Genomic DNA, 13979 nt, shown 5'->3' with positions numbered 1-13979 from the left:
ATCAAGAGTGTTAACCATTATTCCAAGAAAAAATTAAATTCCACAAAGCTACAGCAAGGGCGCCAATAGGTTGCTTAATTTACACACATGAATATATGTTTAAGTTTACCATAAATGCATTTAGAAATATCCGGAGAATGCTATTCAAGATCATGATATTCCATGTTTTAAGTCTTTTGTCTTGATTATCATTCTAAGATATTCCAAGAAGATGCAGCAAGGGTGCCAACAGACTGGTTAATTTGTACACAAATACAGAAACGTACATAAAATATCGACTATCAAATTTCAATGTTTTAAGAGCAGCTTTAAGTCATAATTCTGGCAAGCTTCATTTCAGCTGAAAAGTAAATCATCATCTCCACCATTGTCATTGTCATCCCTCTTTCCAGTAGTTTTTTCATCTTTAGATTTAAACTTCTTCTGTAGTTGACGTTTACGTCTGTAGCTTGATGGTTTAGTATTTCTTTCTACCTGAGCATAGCCTAGGAACAGAAAAGCAAATTTTATTTAAAATGGTAAAATTAATGTGTGGTCAATTTAAATGTTCGGCAATTTAATATTAGGCAATGGCGGATATTTTACCAGGACATTAATAATAGTCGTACAGACATACAAGGTCTTGGTTTTGGTTCCATTCCAATTCCAGCATCTACATCTTTTTGAATGACCTGTTGGATTGACAAGGGAAAACAAAGTTAAAAAATTCAAAGATGCGTTCTTAACCAGTGCTTTGATTATCTAAGTATCATCTGGAAGTATCATGGTTATAAATATACCAAATAAGCAATATTATGTATGTGGACAGGGGATGACAAACCCACTAGTGGCAAGTGGAGCTCAAATTCAATATAGTTTTTGATCTATATTATACCAATTTTCTTTCACTCACATGTTCAATAGAAACTAATATTCTATTCTTATATTTTGATTTTGAAGCATTTTTAGGCTTACCTCTTTCTTGACATTCTTGTGTATCAGGAAATCCAATAGACCAGAAATGTTCGGGTGTTGATGGTGGTATATAGTCTGCTCTGTGTCGTGAACAATCTTGTATACGATTCTGTATTTCTTCATCTGACATACCAGTTAATTTATAATACTGAAAATATAAACATCATTCATTTTTCCTAATTGCCAAACACAACTAATCATAAGGATAAATTTAGACCATCTATGAGGATCCTTTCTACAAGCTGGTCCTCGGCCAAACCTGTTGGAAGTGATCTTTTTTCTGAACAACTGGGTCGATGGGAATATGAGAAATTATAACTTTTATACCCTGATTCAGATTAAAACCCACAACCCCCATTTATTTAACATAACCAAGCTATTGATGTCATACTGTGCCATAGTGTGACCTCATATGCACCAATCAGCCCTGATTGGGATGGCAAATAAATTTAAACCAAAACCTTTGAACTGAACAATTTTACATTTTCTTTTGCTTATTCAAATTTTATTCCAAAAGTGAACATAATATAAATTTTATTTAAAAATTTTGACACTTTACCTCATAACATTCTTTACAACTGTGACCTTTTAATTTTCTTCTTTCATCTTGTTTTTTAACAACTCTAACATGAGCAAATTCTGGTCCTTTCTTACTTGGTACTCTAAAAATATATAAAATTAATATTAGACACTTTGAAAGGGATGCTGGGTTAACAAAACCATATAGACTGTAGTGAAAATCAACAATAAATATTCAGATCTTTGTTATTCCACTTACTTATCAAAACTAGAATCAAAAGATGTATGTTGTACAGCTAGATTATCATCCATTTGTTCTTCTACATCTTCAACTGGATCTTTTAATGTTCTTTCTTGCTCTTCCAGTAAATCTTAAAAATTATAATTATCAAATTAACAATATTCAAAATAATCTATTTTACCAGTCTCAATTTTTACTCAAAATAAACCGTTTTACCAGTCACAATTTTTACTCAAAACAATCTATTTACCGGTCACAATTTTTATTCACAATTTTTACTCAAAACAATCTATTTTACCAGTCACAATTTTTACTCAAAATAATCTATTTTACCAGTCACAATTTTTACTCAAAATAATCTATTTTACCAGTCACAATTTTTACTCAAAATAATCTATTTTACCAGTCACAATTTTTACTCAAAACAATCTTTTTTACCAGTCATAATTTTTACTCAAAACAGTCTATTTTACCAGTCACAATTTTGACTCAAAATAATTTATTTTACCAGTCACAATTTTGACTCAAAACAATCTATTTTACCAGTCACAATTTTGACTCAAAACAATCTTTTTTACCAGTCATAATTTTTACTCAAAACAGTCTATTTTACCAGTCACAATTTTGACTCAAAACAATCTATTTTACCAGTCACAATTTTGACTCAAAACAATCTATTTTACCAGTCACAATTTTTACTCAAAACAATCTTTTTTACCAGTCATAATTTTTACTCAAAACAGTCTATTTTACCAGTCACAATTTTTACTCAAAACAATCTATTTTACCAGTCACAATTTTTACTCAAAACAGTCTATTTTACCAGTCACAATAACTCAAATTATATATACTAAATAAATTGGATACTAATGCTTTGAATATATCGGACTTCTGAGTAAGAAACAGTATGCTTTCTGGCTTTCAAATTTCCTAAAAGCAATTACCAAAAAATAGAATGCTAAGTAGGTTAATTACCATCTTGAGTATCGATGCTAACTTTTCTGCCTCTTCTGGTACCAAATTTATAACTTTTAGAACTAGATGGTAAAATTTGAGATTCTTCAGTAGCTGCCATATCTATAGTGCGTCTGGTTTTTCTTCCCTCTGCTTTGGTTTGAGAGTTGGTCTTCTTCAACTCTGGTGAAGCCTTATAAGGATCACAACTCTCACTGTCTTCACAATATTGAGTCAATGGAACATCAGGAGCTATACTTCTGTTTAATGGTCTTTCTGATTCATCTCCTGACATCTGCTTATCCATAGAATCCAACACACTAGGGGATGGTGCCATTGTTTCATCCATATCATCTAATGATTGGTTACAGCTTATTTTTTTGCTTGCAGACAATGAGTTTCTGGAAACAGATTTTCTGGGAGATCTTCGAAGTGGAATGAGGGGTAAACTATCCATAGAACTTGGAGATGGGCCAACCGTGTCATCGGGGTCAAAAGAAGTGTTGGCTTTTTGTGGTGAAGAGAAATATTTATCTGGTGATGCCATTGGACTTCTCTTTCCACTTGGTTGTCTCTTTCTTGGTGTTGTTTTAGGAGAAAGTGGTTTCTTGAAAATGTCTCCAGATGTTGTATTGGACAACTCTCTTCTCTTCTTATATTCTTGAGAAGTGTTCTGGAATTCCAACAACGACTGCTTAATGGCCTCCTGCATACTTTCTCGTTCCTCATCAGTTTCAAAAGGTGGTGCAGATTGTTTTGGACTACTGGTGAAGACTTGACTGAGAGTGGTTTGCTTAAGATTACTGTTTTCTGTCAAATCAATAGGCATATCTTTAGGTGAAGCCTTCTTTTTAGACTTGCTAGTGCTGTCTGTTTTTTGAGATGACTTCTTTGAAGTGGTCAATTGTTTGTCACCAGTGGTTGCCTTTTTAGTCCTAAGAGATCTTTTTGGTGCTTCATCAAGAGACTTCTCAGATTGAAGCAGTAATGGAGAAGTTGGTTCTTCGCAGTCTTCTATAACAGATGTATTGAATGTTGATTTATCAGATGGCTTTGTGAATACGGGAGAACTTGAAGAGCTTCTTGAATTCTTTGCCTTATCCACATCTAACTTCAGTGGTTGGTGATCCTGCTCTTGTTCTGGGGAAATTGATTCATATTGCATGTTTTTATCACAAAACTTTTTGCTTGGAATGGATTTTTTTCCTTTTTCTGAACATCTTTTGAATTCTTGAGAATCCTTTTTGAACTTGGTCTTAGACAGTTTATTTTTAGATTGTGATTCATTCTGTTGAGATCCATATCTTGATTTCTCTAGTCTGCTGGTATACCCTGAATCACCAAGTTCATCATCTATATTTTCTATACAATCTGTTTCAACTGTTGGTTGAAGTCCACAAACTTCATCTTCACTCATGTCCGAATCAGGACTATTTAGTATATCAGTTGTATGATCTGCATAATTTCTGGATGAATTCAAAGTGGTTGATTTACTTAAGGATTGATTAATGGTTTCAGATTTTGATTTAGACCTGCTTTGCTGAGCAGAGGAAGCTTTCTTGGGTAGGGAACTGGTGTTTTCTGTTTGATTGGTAACAGATGATTTTGAGCTTTTCTTCGTTGGAGTGGTGTTGATTTTCTTAGTAGCATCACATTTTTGCATAGGTGATAGCTTGGCCTTCTGTGTTACTTCATCTTCAGAATTGGATTCCTCCTCGCTAGAAGTATAAATCTCCATTCCTAATGTTTCGGGTACAACCATGGGCCCCTCTTCTTCGTCATCTTCCTCTAACTGACAGATCTGTCGAAACAGGTTTCAGGAGCAAAGTTAGGTCCTGGACTTTTCTTTGACATCTGAAGCTTTCCTTTAGTCTGTTTTTTGGGGGAATTCTTACCAGATGGAATATTGGTATCAGATGTATACTTATCTTTTTTAAGAATCACATTTTCTGATGAATTTTCATCATTTGAGTTAACTTTGATTTTCTTATTGGTTGGAGAAATATCCTGAAAAATTTCAGAAATTTGAAAAAATCTAAAAATAAAAGTATCGTCCTTTCTCATGTCAATTTTGGGAGTTTCAATTGAAACTGAATTGTATAAGTACCTGAATCTATACTGGAACTAACTTAAGTGTGAGCATTTGATCATAGTAACAAAATAGGATACTGGGAATTTTACCTCTTTATATCTAGATCGTTTATTTTTCCGAGCTAATCTAAGTTTATCTCCAGATTTGTTGATTTGTTCATCACTCTCTTCATCTGATTGGTTAAATTTCAGTTGTTTGTTAGTTTTATCTGTTTTTTTATTGGCTGAGCTAACCGTGGAATCAGGACTGTGTTTTTTCTTTAGAGAGTCAGTTTTATCCGACTTGTTGTTGGAGTATGATTTCTGTGGTGTTTTTGACTGAGGTCCTCTGGAAAATTTACATTTTTCAAATTGTTACCATAGATTTGTTGATTTTTGAATATTCGTTTCTTTTTAATTGTAAATGATCTCGAATCTACAGCTTTTGACTGATTTTAAAATTAAAATTTGGTATGTTTATACTTATTCCTACAATGAAGTGAATGGAGTTTTACATCCTACTTTTCTGCACCATATGGGCTAATGAAGACAGACAACGCCATGCAGGGTATAATGAGGGACATTTGGCCAGGACAGCGGCATTAGCCTGCTATTTTTCAATTTCCAACTGTCATGGATTCCTAACTGTCATGGATTCCTAAAGATCAAGTTACTATACATATTGCTTGGTCTGATTTCTTGAGTGTATTTTCTTCCAATGTGTTATTAGATTACCTACTTGTTTGAGGGTTTATTTGATAGATCTGTTAAAGGTAGAGCATATTCACATTTCTTAGATAACTGTTCTTCTGTAAAATAAATAAGGAGAAGATTTAAGATACCGTCAGAATTAATTTAGTATGTTCACAACCCAGTCTCATCATATTAGATGTATATCATAATGCCCTGGAAAAAGTTTTCTTATTGCACACTTCATGCGGTTGCCTGTCATTACTAGCAAAGTAGAAACTATAATAAAATATTTGCACTGTTAAAATAGTGCTACATACAACAATTGTAGAGCGATATAGAAATATTAAAACAGAACCTAAAAAATCATGTTAGTGTTACTCAGAGTTTCACGCTATGCTATCTTCAGACAACTGATCATATAATTCACAACAGTAGAAACTATATAAATTGAATTTTTGAAAACAGATGAAAATATAAAATAACAAAATACAGTGTACTTACTCAGAAATTGGATCATGTTGTCTTTTTCCTGTATTGATAAATTGTAGGCATCTTTAACAACTTTAATAGACTCTCTTAGATGTTCACACATTACACAGTTACTATCTGTTTTATTTTTCAACTTTTCTTCTAATTTCTCTTTTTCCTTCTCATACTTTTCTAACTTTTCCTTTAATCTGAAAAAAAAATGTAAAAACTGTGCAATATTTGTGATTTTCATGCCAAAATTTAGATAAAAACAATATTTATTTACGTAATAGGGTCTTTGGGAAACTGGATTTTGCCTATCCTCTCCTTACATCCCTGGTTCCCAACCTGGGGCATTTTCACCCCCTGGGGGTGTGGCCAACTGGTGCAGAAGAAAATTTATATTGAGTTGAGAGAGCACCTCTCATTATCACATGCTGCAATGTGGATGAAACAAATTGTTGGGGTGTGAAAGGTCGATGTGATTGCTCCAGGGGTGTGAAGGCTAAAATAGGTTGGGAACCACTGCGTTACATGCTTAAATATATCATTGATAATTTCAGAAATTGGGAATTGAAATTCTTGACACTTAAAGCAGAACTGTCGGCAATCCAAAACCCCAAAAATTTGGTCATGCTAGTCAATGGAACCTAAAAGCATGGCATCAAGAGACAAATTCTGCTTTATTACCGCTATAAAATATTTTTAAATTCAACACTCAAACTTAGTAACCAGAATGACAAGTGTTTGGAAAATTAGTGAAATGCTAAACCTACATCCTATTTTCTTCTTCATAGTCTTCACATTTAGATATCCATTCACCAATCTCACCTTGAAATTCTAAAATACAATAAACATTATAAATGTATCAATTATATAAATAGTTAAATAAGTAATCCTCCACACTTACATCTGACAAGTTCCTAACTACCTTTCCAATGACGAGAGATTTGTAGTGCTTAAGCAACATGAAGTATCTCTAAGTTTATTCAACAATCCAAAACTTCCTTAGTTCTTTAACTCACCTTTGACAGTACTCCTATGAATATAGAAAACTTCTTTTAATGCCTGTTCGATGGTAGTTTTACCTGTTCCAGTATTTGTATAACTTATCTCTGATTTCCCACTCATGATTTTAATCTTGATTATGGAACAAATCCTACTGGAAAGAAATAATTCAATAATTCAAGAGGTTTTTAATTTTATGTAAGCATTCTGAAAAAAAAAGAGAGATCTCAAAAAATCATTAAATGATTATGAAATCGAATTATTCAAATGAAATCGAAAGTAGAGTAGGCAAATGAGAGAATATGTGCAAAGTGGTAAAATAACTCACTACTAACGCAAACGAAATCAAATTTTAATGTTTTTTTAACAATACCCTACAAAGTATTACATTAATATAATGATTTTTATCTGTAAACCACATTTAATTAGACAATCAATCAGAGATCAAAGCCAAATCCAACCAAATGCTAATCTGAATCTGGCGCCATGTTTACGTTTTTACAACCGGAAACTAGTCAGGTTTATTTTTAGTAAATAGTTAACTGTTGTCTGGACATGAAAGAAGTGTTTTAATTACGTCCCCTTATAATTCTAATGATTTATCGCTTAAGACAATGACAAATATATATATTTTTTTGTTAATCAAATATAGTTAAAATATCTCCGTCGAGTCATATGTTTTAATCTAAATATTGTTTAATTGCTACATTGAAGAGCATTTTGTACAGAGTAAATGAAGTTTTATCTCTGAAAATGCATCACTTTTGTTGAAAGTTAGAAGCGGCCTTGAACTTATTGCCGCCATTTGTGATTCTGGACCTGCCAAAAATAACACTGACTTACTTTATCAAATAAATTGATGAAAATCATCATCAATATTCCAAAATGTACATCAAACAGGTAATTTTGCACCTATTGATTATGTTGACACTGTTGTTCTAAAATTTGCAAAAAGCCTTGTGATGCATTTTGAAGAATTGATATGGTGAAAATGTAAACAAAGGAAGAAGTCTGACCTCTTCATGCCAAGCAGAGTCTCAAGATTTCAATATAGACTTTCTAAAATCTACTTGCTTTCATTTGCATCGTGGACTAGGCTAAAATGAAAAAAATGGCTAAGTAAGCATAGATCTAATAAGACATAAGGCTTAAAGCTCCAAATGAAATATGTTTCCAGGACTGATCTAAGAACTTAAGGCCTAGATCTTTCAAAGCTTAAAATAAATCGGATATGCTTGGAACATGCTTTCTAGCATTCGTTTGGATGCAGCTTGGTGATAGTTGAATATAGTATGGTGAAAGCTAATTTATCTATCATTTTTTTTTTAGATGATCATTCAAGGGTTTCGGAGTTACAGAGATCAGACTATTATCGAACCCTTCAGTCCAAAACATAATGTCATTGGTAAGTATGTTACTGTAAGATACTAATTAGCAAGACACAATTTGTAGTTTATTATATTTAAAAGATCATTCATTTGGGTTGAATAAGTGAAGTAGAAACAGTTGTCAAGAAGTTGATTATGAATTTATTTATTAATCTTAACTTAAATTTAATATTTTAGTGGGCCGAAATGGATCTGGAAAAAGTAATTTTTTCTATGGTAAGTGACATGACAGTTATTATTTGCAATGCTTAAAATAAAAAATATGAAAATTAACTGCCTCCCCTGATGAATTCTTCCACATTATTTGTGGATATATCAGATGAAAATTATGATGTGACATTCAATGCTTTGTTGTAATTTTGCACAAAACAGGACTATATTTCTTGAATCCAGATTTACAGAAAATGTCTCCAGCGCATCATCAGGTCCTTTCTATTTCCTCATCTTCTAATGGTATATTTGATTCATTTCAATGATTGATTTTAAGCATTATTGTGACCATTTCAGCTATCCAGTTTGTATTATCTGATGAATTCAGTCACATGAGACCTGAACAGAGACAAGCTTTACTTCATGAAGGCACTGGTCCTAGAGTTATCTCAGCTTTTGTTGAGATAATATTTGATAATTCAGACAACAGAATTCCTGTAAGTATTAGCCTTTACCTGACGGTTTTTGCACCCATTTGGGTTAATGTAAATGGGGAAAAGATTTAGGAAAGATCATGAAGACAGAAATGATAATGATTGACCATTTGACTTTACCATTATAGATTGATAAAGATGAAGTAGTGTTAAGAAGAGTTATTGGTTCAAAGAAGGATCAATATTTCTTGGATAAAAAGATGGTCACGTAAGTAGTGTTTTTAAATGGAGGTTGTTGTGAATTGTTCACTCTGTTTGCTTTATTGGATGAATAACTTTATAATTTGATTCAAAATAATCACAATGGTACATAGAGATTTTTGTTTAAATGGCCTGTTTGGGAATAATTCAAAACATCAGTGGTTTACCTTATAGTGTGAATATTTTTTTTGAACGGTTTCAAGAGAAAATTGTCTATTCTATTTCCTTTTTTTACAGGAAAACTGATGTAATGAATTTATTAGAAAGTGCTGGTTTCTCTAGAAGTAATCCATATTATATTGTCAAACAGGGAAAGGTGAGTATTTATTTAGCATATAATGAAAATGAAGTGTCCTTTTCAGTGAGTGAGATATAAAAAATTATCTATATATCATTGTAGATCAATCAAATGGCTACAGCCCCAGATTCACATAGATTGAAATTATTACGTGAAGTAGCTGGTACTAAAGTTTATGATGAAAGGAAAGAAGAAAGTAAAGGCATTCTTGTTGAAACAGGTACAGTATATTTTTGTAACCATTTTGTTGGGCACCACTCTTTCCTTTCATGATCGCTGTAACTTTGTGCACTTGGATGATTTCCCTTTTTGACCATTGCTATGGTTATTCTTTTGGGGGCTTTTCTAGGTTACTTATTAGGTTATTGTGTTAAAAATAATATAAACACATGTCAAGCATATACACAACACAAGCTGTAGTTCATTGAAAGTAAAATGTTATATTTTAGAGGGTAAACGAGAGAAGATCAATGATCTGTTAAAATATATAGAAGAAAGATTAGATACACTAGAGAGTGAAAAAGAAGAATTAAAAGAATATCAGAAATGGGATAGAATGAGGAGGTGAGTTGGTGGTACGCCTGTTCTGGACCCTGTTCTGTCATTGCCAAATTAACAGGACATATAGGAGGTATTGGGGAATGAAGCAGGGATGAAATTATCAGGGTGGAATTTGTAAATGGAAGAAATTGCTATGGATGGAACATTAAAAGTGGGGAGACCACTACATGCCTATTTCACATATTGATTTTGAATGACAACTGATATGTTATTTAGAAATTGGAGACAATAGACAGAATATCACAATAGTTATATACAATTTATTTTACCTGTTTTTATAGATTTGATCTCTCTATTGTAGATCGTTAGATTATACCATACATGATCATGAGTTGAGAGACACAAGACGTAAACTAGAAGAAGTAAGTAATTCAGTTTGATCTAAAAACCTTTTGGGTGATCTTGTTAGCATCAAGCATGGTTAACATAATATGACAGTTTTCATTGGTTTGTAATATCACTTCTAAGTACACTTGGTACAGTTACCCAGATGTGTTGAGATTTTTTATTAGTTTCATCCGTTTTCATTCCTTCTCTTTCAGTTGCAAGAAAAACGTGACAATAGTGGAGCTAACACAACTAAATTACGAGATGGTCAACAAGAAGCTAATGATAAAGTCAAGGTAAATGGTTACTATATTCAATATTCAACAACTGGATTATTACAGAATAATATTGATATTACAGAATAATATTGATATTGATATTACAGAATAATATTGATATTACAGAATAATATTGATATTACAGAATAATATTGATATTACAGAATAATATTGACATTGATATTACAGAATAATATTGATATTACAGAATAATATTGATATTACAGAATAATATTGATATTACAGAATAATATTGATATTACAGAATAATATTGATATTACAGAATAATATTGATATTGATATTACAGAATAATATTGATATTACAGAATAATATTGATATTACAGAATAATATTGACATTGATATTACAGAATAATATTGATATTACAGAATAATATTGATATTACAGAATAATATTGATATTACAGAATAATATTGATATTACAGAATAATATTGATATTACAGAATAATATTGATATTACAGAATAATATTTATTTATTGATATTACATAATAATATTAATTTATTGATATTACAGAATAATATTGATATTACAGAATAATATTTATTTATTGATATTACATAATAATATTAATTTATTGATATTACTGAATAATATTAATTTATTGATATAACAGAATAATATTAGTTTATTGATATAACAGAATAATATTAGTTTATTGATATTACAGAATAATATTAATTTATTGATTTTACAGAATAATATTAATTTATTGATATTACAGAATAATATTAATTTATTGATATTACAGAATAATATTAATTTATTGATATAACAGAATAATATTAATTTATTGATTTTAATGAATAACATTAATTTATTGATAATACAGAATGATATTAATTTATTGATATAACAGAATAATATTAATTTATTGATATTACAGAATAATATTAATTTATTGATATTACAGAATAATATTAATTTATTGATATTACAGAATAATATTAATTTATTGATATAACAGAATAATATTAATTTATTGATATTACAGAATAATATTAATTTATTGATATTACAGAATGATATTGATATTAATTTATTAATAAGCCATAGTATTATGAAATTTTAATGCAGTCGTTAGTTAAGAATATCCTATATAACATTATGTTTATATTTAAAATTGAGTATCAGATTCTATGTTATGTTTATATTTAAAATTGAGTATCTGATACAATGTTATGTTTATATTTAAAATTGAGTATCAGATACAATGTTATGTTTATATTTAAAATTGAGTATCAGATACAATGTTATGTTTATATTTAAAATTGAGTATCTGATACAATGTTATGTTTATATTTAAAATTGAGTATCTGATACAATGTTATGTTTATATTTAAAATTGAGTATCTGATACAATGTTATGTTTATATTTAAAATTGAGTATCAGATACAATGTTATGTTTATATTTAAAATAGAGTATCTGATACAATGTTATGTTTATATTTAAAATAGAGTATCAATAAAGATTTGAAAGAGCTAAAAGGTAGAATGCAGGCTATGTTAGAAGAAAAAGATGGTTTGAGCAGTGAAAATCAAGATTTAACTAAAAGAAAAGCCAAGTTGGAACTGAATATGAAAGATATACAAGATGAGATGGAAGGCAATCAAAACACAAGGGTAAGTCTGAAAATATTTTAATTGTCCTGCTTAATTTTATAGTGATTGCAACTCATCATATGTTGTTGATGTTTCGGACATGAAAACCATCATCAGGTTTTGTGCTTTATACAATGTACTTTTCTCTCAATATTTTGTAATATCTTTTGATAATTTTAGAATAAAGCTGAAATAGAACTACAGAAAGTGAATGATAAAATCAATAAAACACAAGAACAGTTAGAGTCTATTATACCACTGTATGAAGAACAGAGAGATAGAGAGGAAACTACACAACAACAGTATGTATATAGTATTATCAATTGAATAACATTAATCATTAGGCTTTGCATCAGAATATCACTTCTAAAGCATATACCACCATTGCTTGTTAAAACTATTTTGATTGATTGTGTATTGTAGATTAGGTATATCGGAACAGAGACGTAAAGAATTATATGCTAAACAAGGTCGTGGTAATCAGTTTCAATCTACTAATGATAGAGATAACTGGATTAAAAAAGAATTAAAATCATTAAATAAAGCTATCAAAGATAAAGAAGAACAGGTATAGTATACTCAGTTTTGATGTGAAATTAACAGAGAGCCTGGGTAACATATTGTGGAAGATGCTGAAAGGTTCAGGGTTCAATCCCAGTATGATTAGAGAAAATACCTTGTTTAACCCGGTTTCCCCTGGTCTGATGGGGTGACATGGAAAAAGAAATTAGCATGCTTAAGATTATGCATTTTAAAGATCCTTAGACAGTTGGAAATAAAAAGAGAAAATGCTTATGCCTTTGTTCTTTCCAAATTCACTCATTGCTTACCGCACAGCTTCTTCATTAGCCCTTAAGATAGTAAATGGCAGAATGTAAAACTGAATTTCTTATATTTTCATTTCTTTTATAGATTAACAGACTTACAGAAGATACTACGAACTCTGAACATAAAGTTGAAACATTGAATCAACGTCTGGCGGTAAGATTCTTATTTTCTTTTTAATCTCAAATGTCATGAGATTGTTATTTTCTTTTTAATCTCAAATACCGTAAGATTCTTATTCTTGTTAATAAATTGTAGGAAACAACAGCTAAAATAGAACAACATAAAATTATTATAGATCAGAATAATAAAACTTTCAATGAGATGAAACAAAGAAAAGACACTCTACAGAATGAAAGAAGGTAAGTCTGTATAAATTTAGTATCTTATTTAACAAAGATCAGTTTGGATTATAAACATACCTTTAGTTCTATAAACTGAATCATTTTATTTTATGTGACATTTGGTAATGGAAGCTTTACAGATTAGCACCTATTAGATGATAAATTGGGCAGTAAAGTGGCCTCTAGTTGCAAAGCATACATTTAAAACGTATCAAAGATCCATGAATAGTTGTGTACTATGTTGTTTCTTAATTTGATAAACTGTGTCGATTTCAGTTCATTATGGAGACAAGAAAATACATTACAACAAACATTACAAACTACTAGAGAAGAACTGAGTAAAAAAGAACAAGGTTTAAGATCTCTTACTGGCAAGGTATCTATTTGTATTTTGGCTCCTTTTCTGATGCCCTGTGTGCTACAGGTTGAGCATGTTTTCGATCTTTCACCAGTTGGAAATTAAAAAAGAGTAGTGTCCTGGAATAGTTCCTTCGTTGCATAATGCATGGTGTTGCCTGTCTTCATAAGCCCAATATAGCATGTCTTTTTACAGGCTTTCCAAGTGGCAAATCAAAAAAT

The 13979-nt window shown here is 30.5% G+C and overlaps 2 protein-coding genes across 2 annotated transcripts; one reads left to right on the top strand and one right to left on the bottom strand.

Annotated features, from left to right (window-relative positions):
• Positions 1 to 336: 336 nt before the first annotated feature.
• LOTGIDRAFT_234831 (hypothetical protein) lies at positions 337 to 7030 on the bottom strand (the record flags this gene model as incomplete). Its single annotated transcript, XM_009063168.1, has 10 exons — positions 337 to 485; positions 955 to 1102; positions 1514 to 1616; positions 1733 to 1844; positions 2690 to 4469; positions 4850 to 5087; positions 5478 to 5547; positions 5933 to 6108; positions 6676 to 6739; positions 6925 to 7030. The coding sequence occupies 10 exons, from the start codon at positions 7028 to 7030 to the stop codon at positions 337 to 339; spliced, it is 2946 nt and encodes a 981-aa protein (XP_009061416.1).
• A 1206-nt stretch (positions 7031 to 8236) lies between these two features.
• On the top strand, positions 8237 to 12805 carry LOTGIDRAFT_127102 (hypothetical protein; the record flags this gene model as incomplete). The annotated part of the gene is made up of 12 exons (XM_009063167.1): positions 8237 to 8312; positions 8473 to 8511; positions 8803 to 8942; positions 9068 to 9147; positions 9378 to 9456; positions 9541 to 9658; positions 9888 to 10002; positions 10301 to 10361; positions 10542 to 10622; positions 12088 to 12252; positions 12412 to 12533; positions 12655 to 12805. The coding sequence occupies 12 exons, from the start codon at positions 8237 to 8239 to the stop codon at positions 12803 to 12805; spliced, it is 1227 nt and encodes a 408-aa protein (XP_009061415.1).
• Positions 12806 to 13979: the final 1174 nt, after the last annotated feature.

Source organism: Lottia gigantea (assembly GCF_000327385.1).
Source record: "Lottia gigantea unplaced genomic scaffold LOTGIsca_56, whole genome shotgun sequence".
Taxonomy (NCBI): domain Eukaryota; kingdom Metazoa; phylum Mollusca; class Gastropoda; family Lottiidae; genus Lottia; species Lottia gigantea.
Note: the sequence above shows the minus strand (reverse complement) of the source record. Positions and strands in the feature narration are given on the sequence as shown.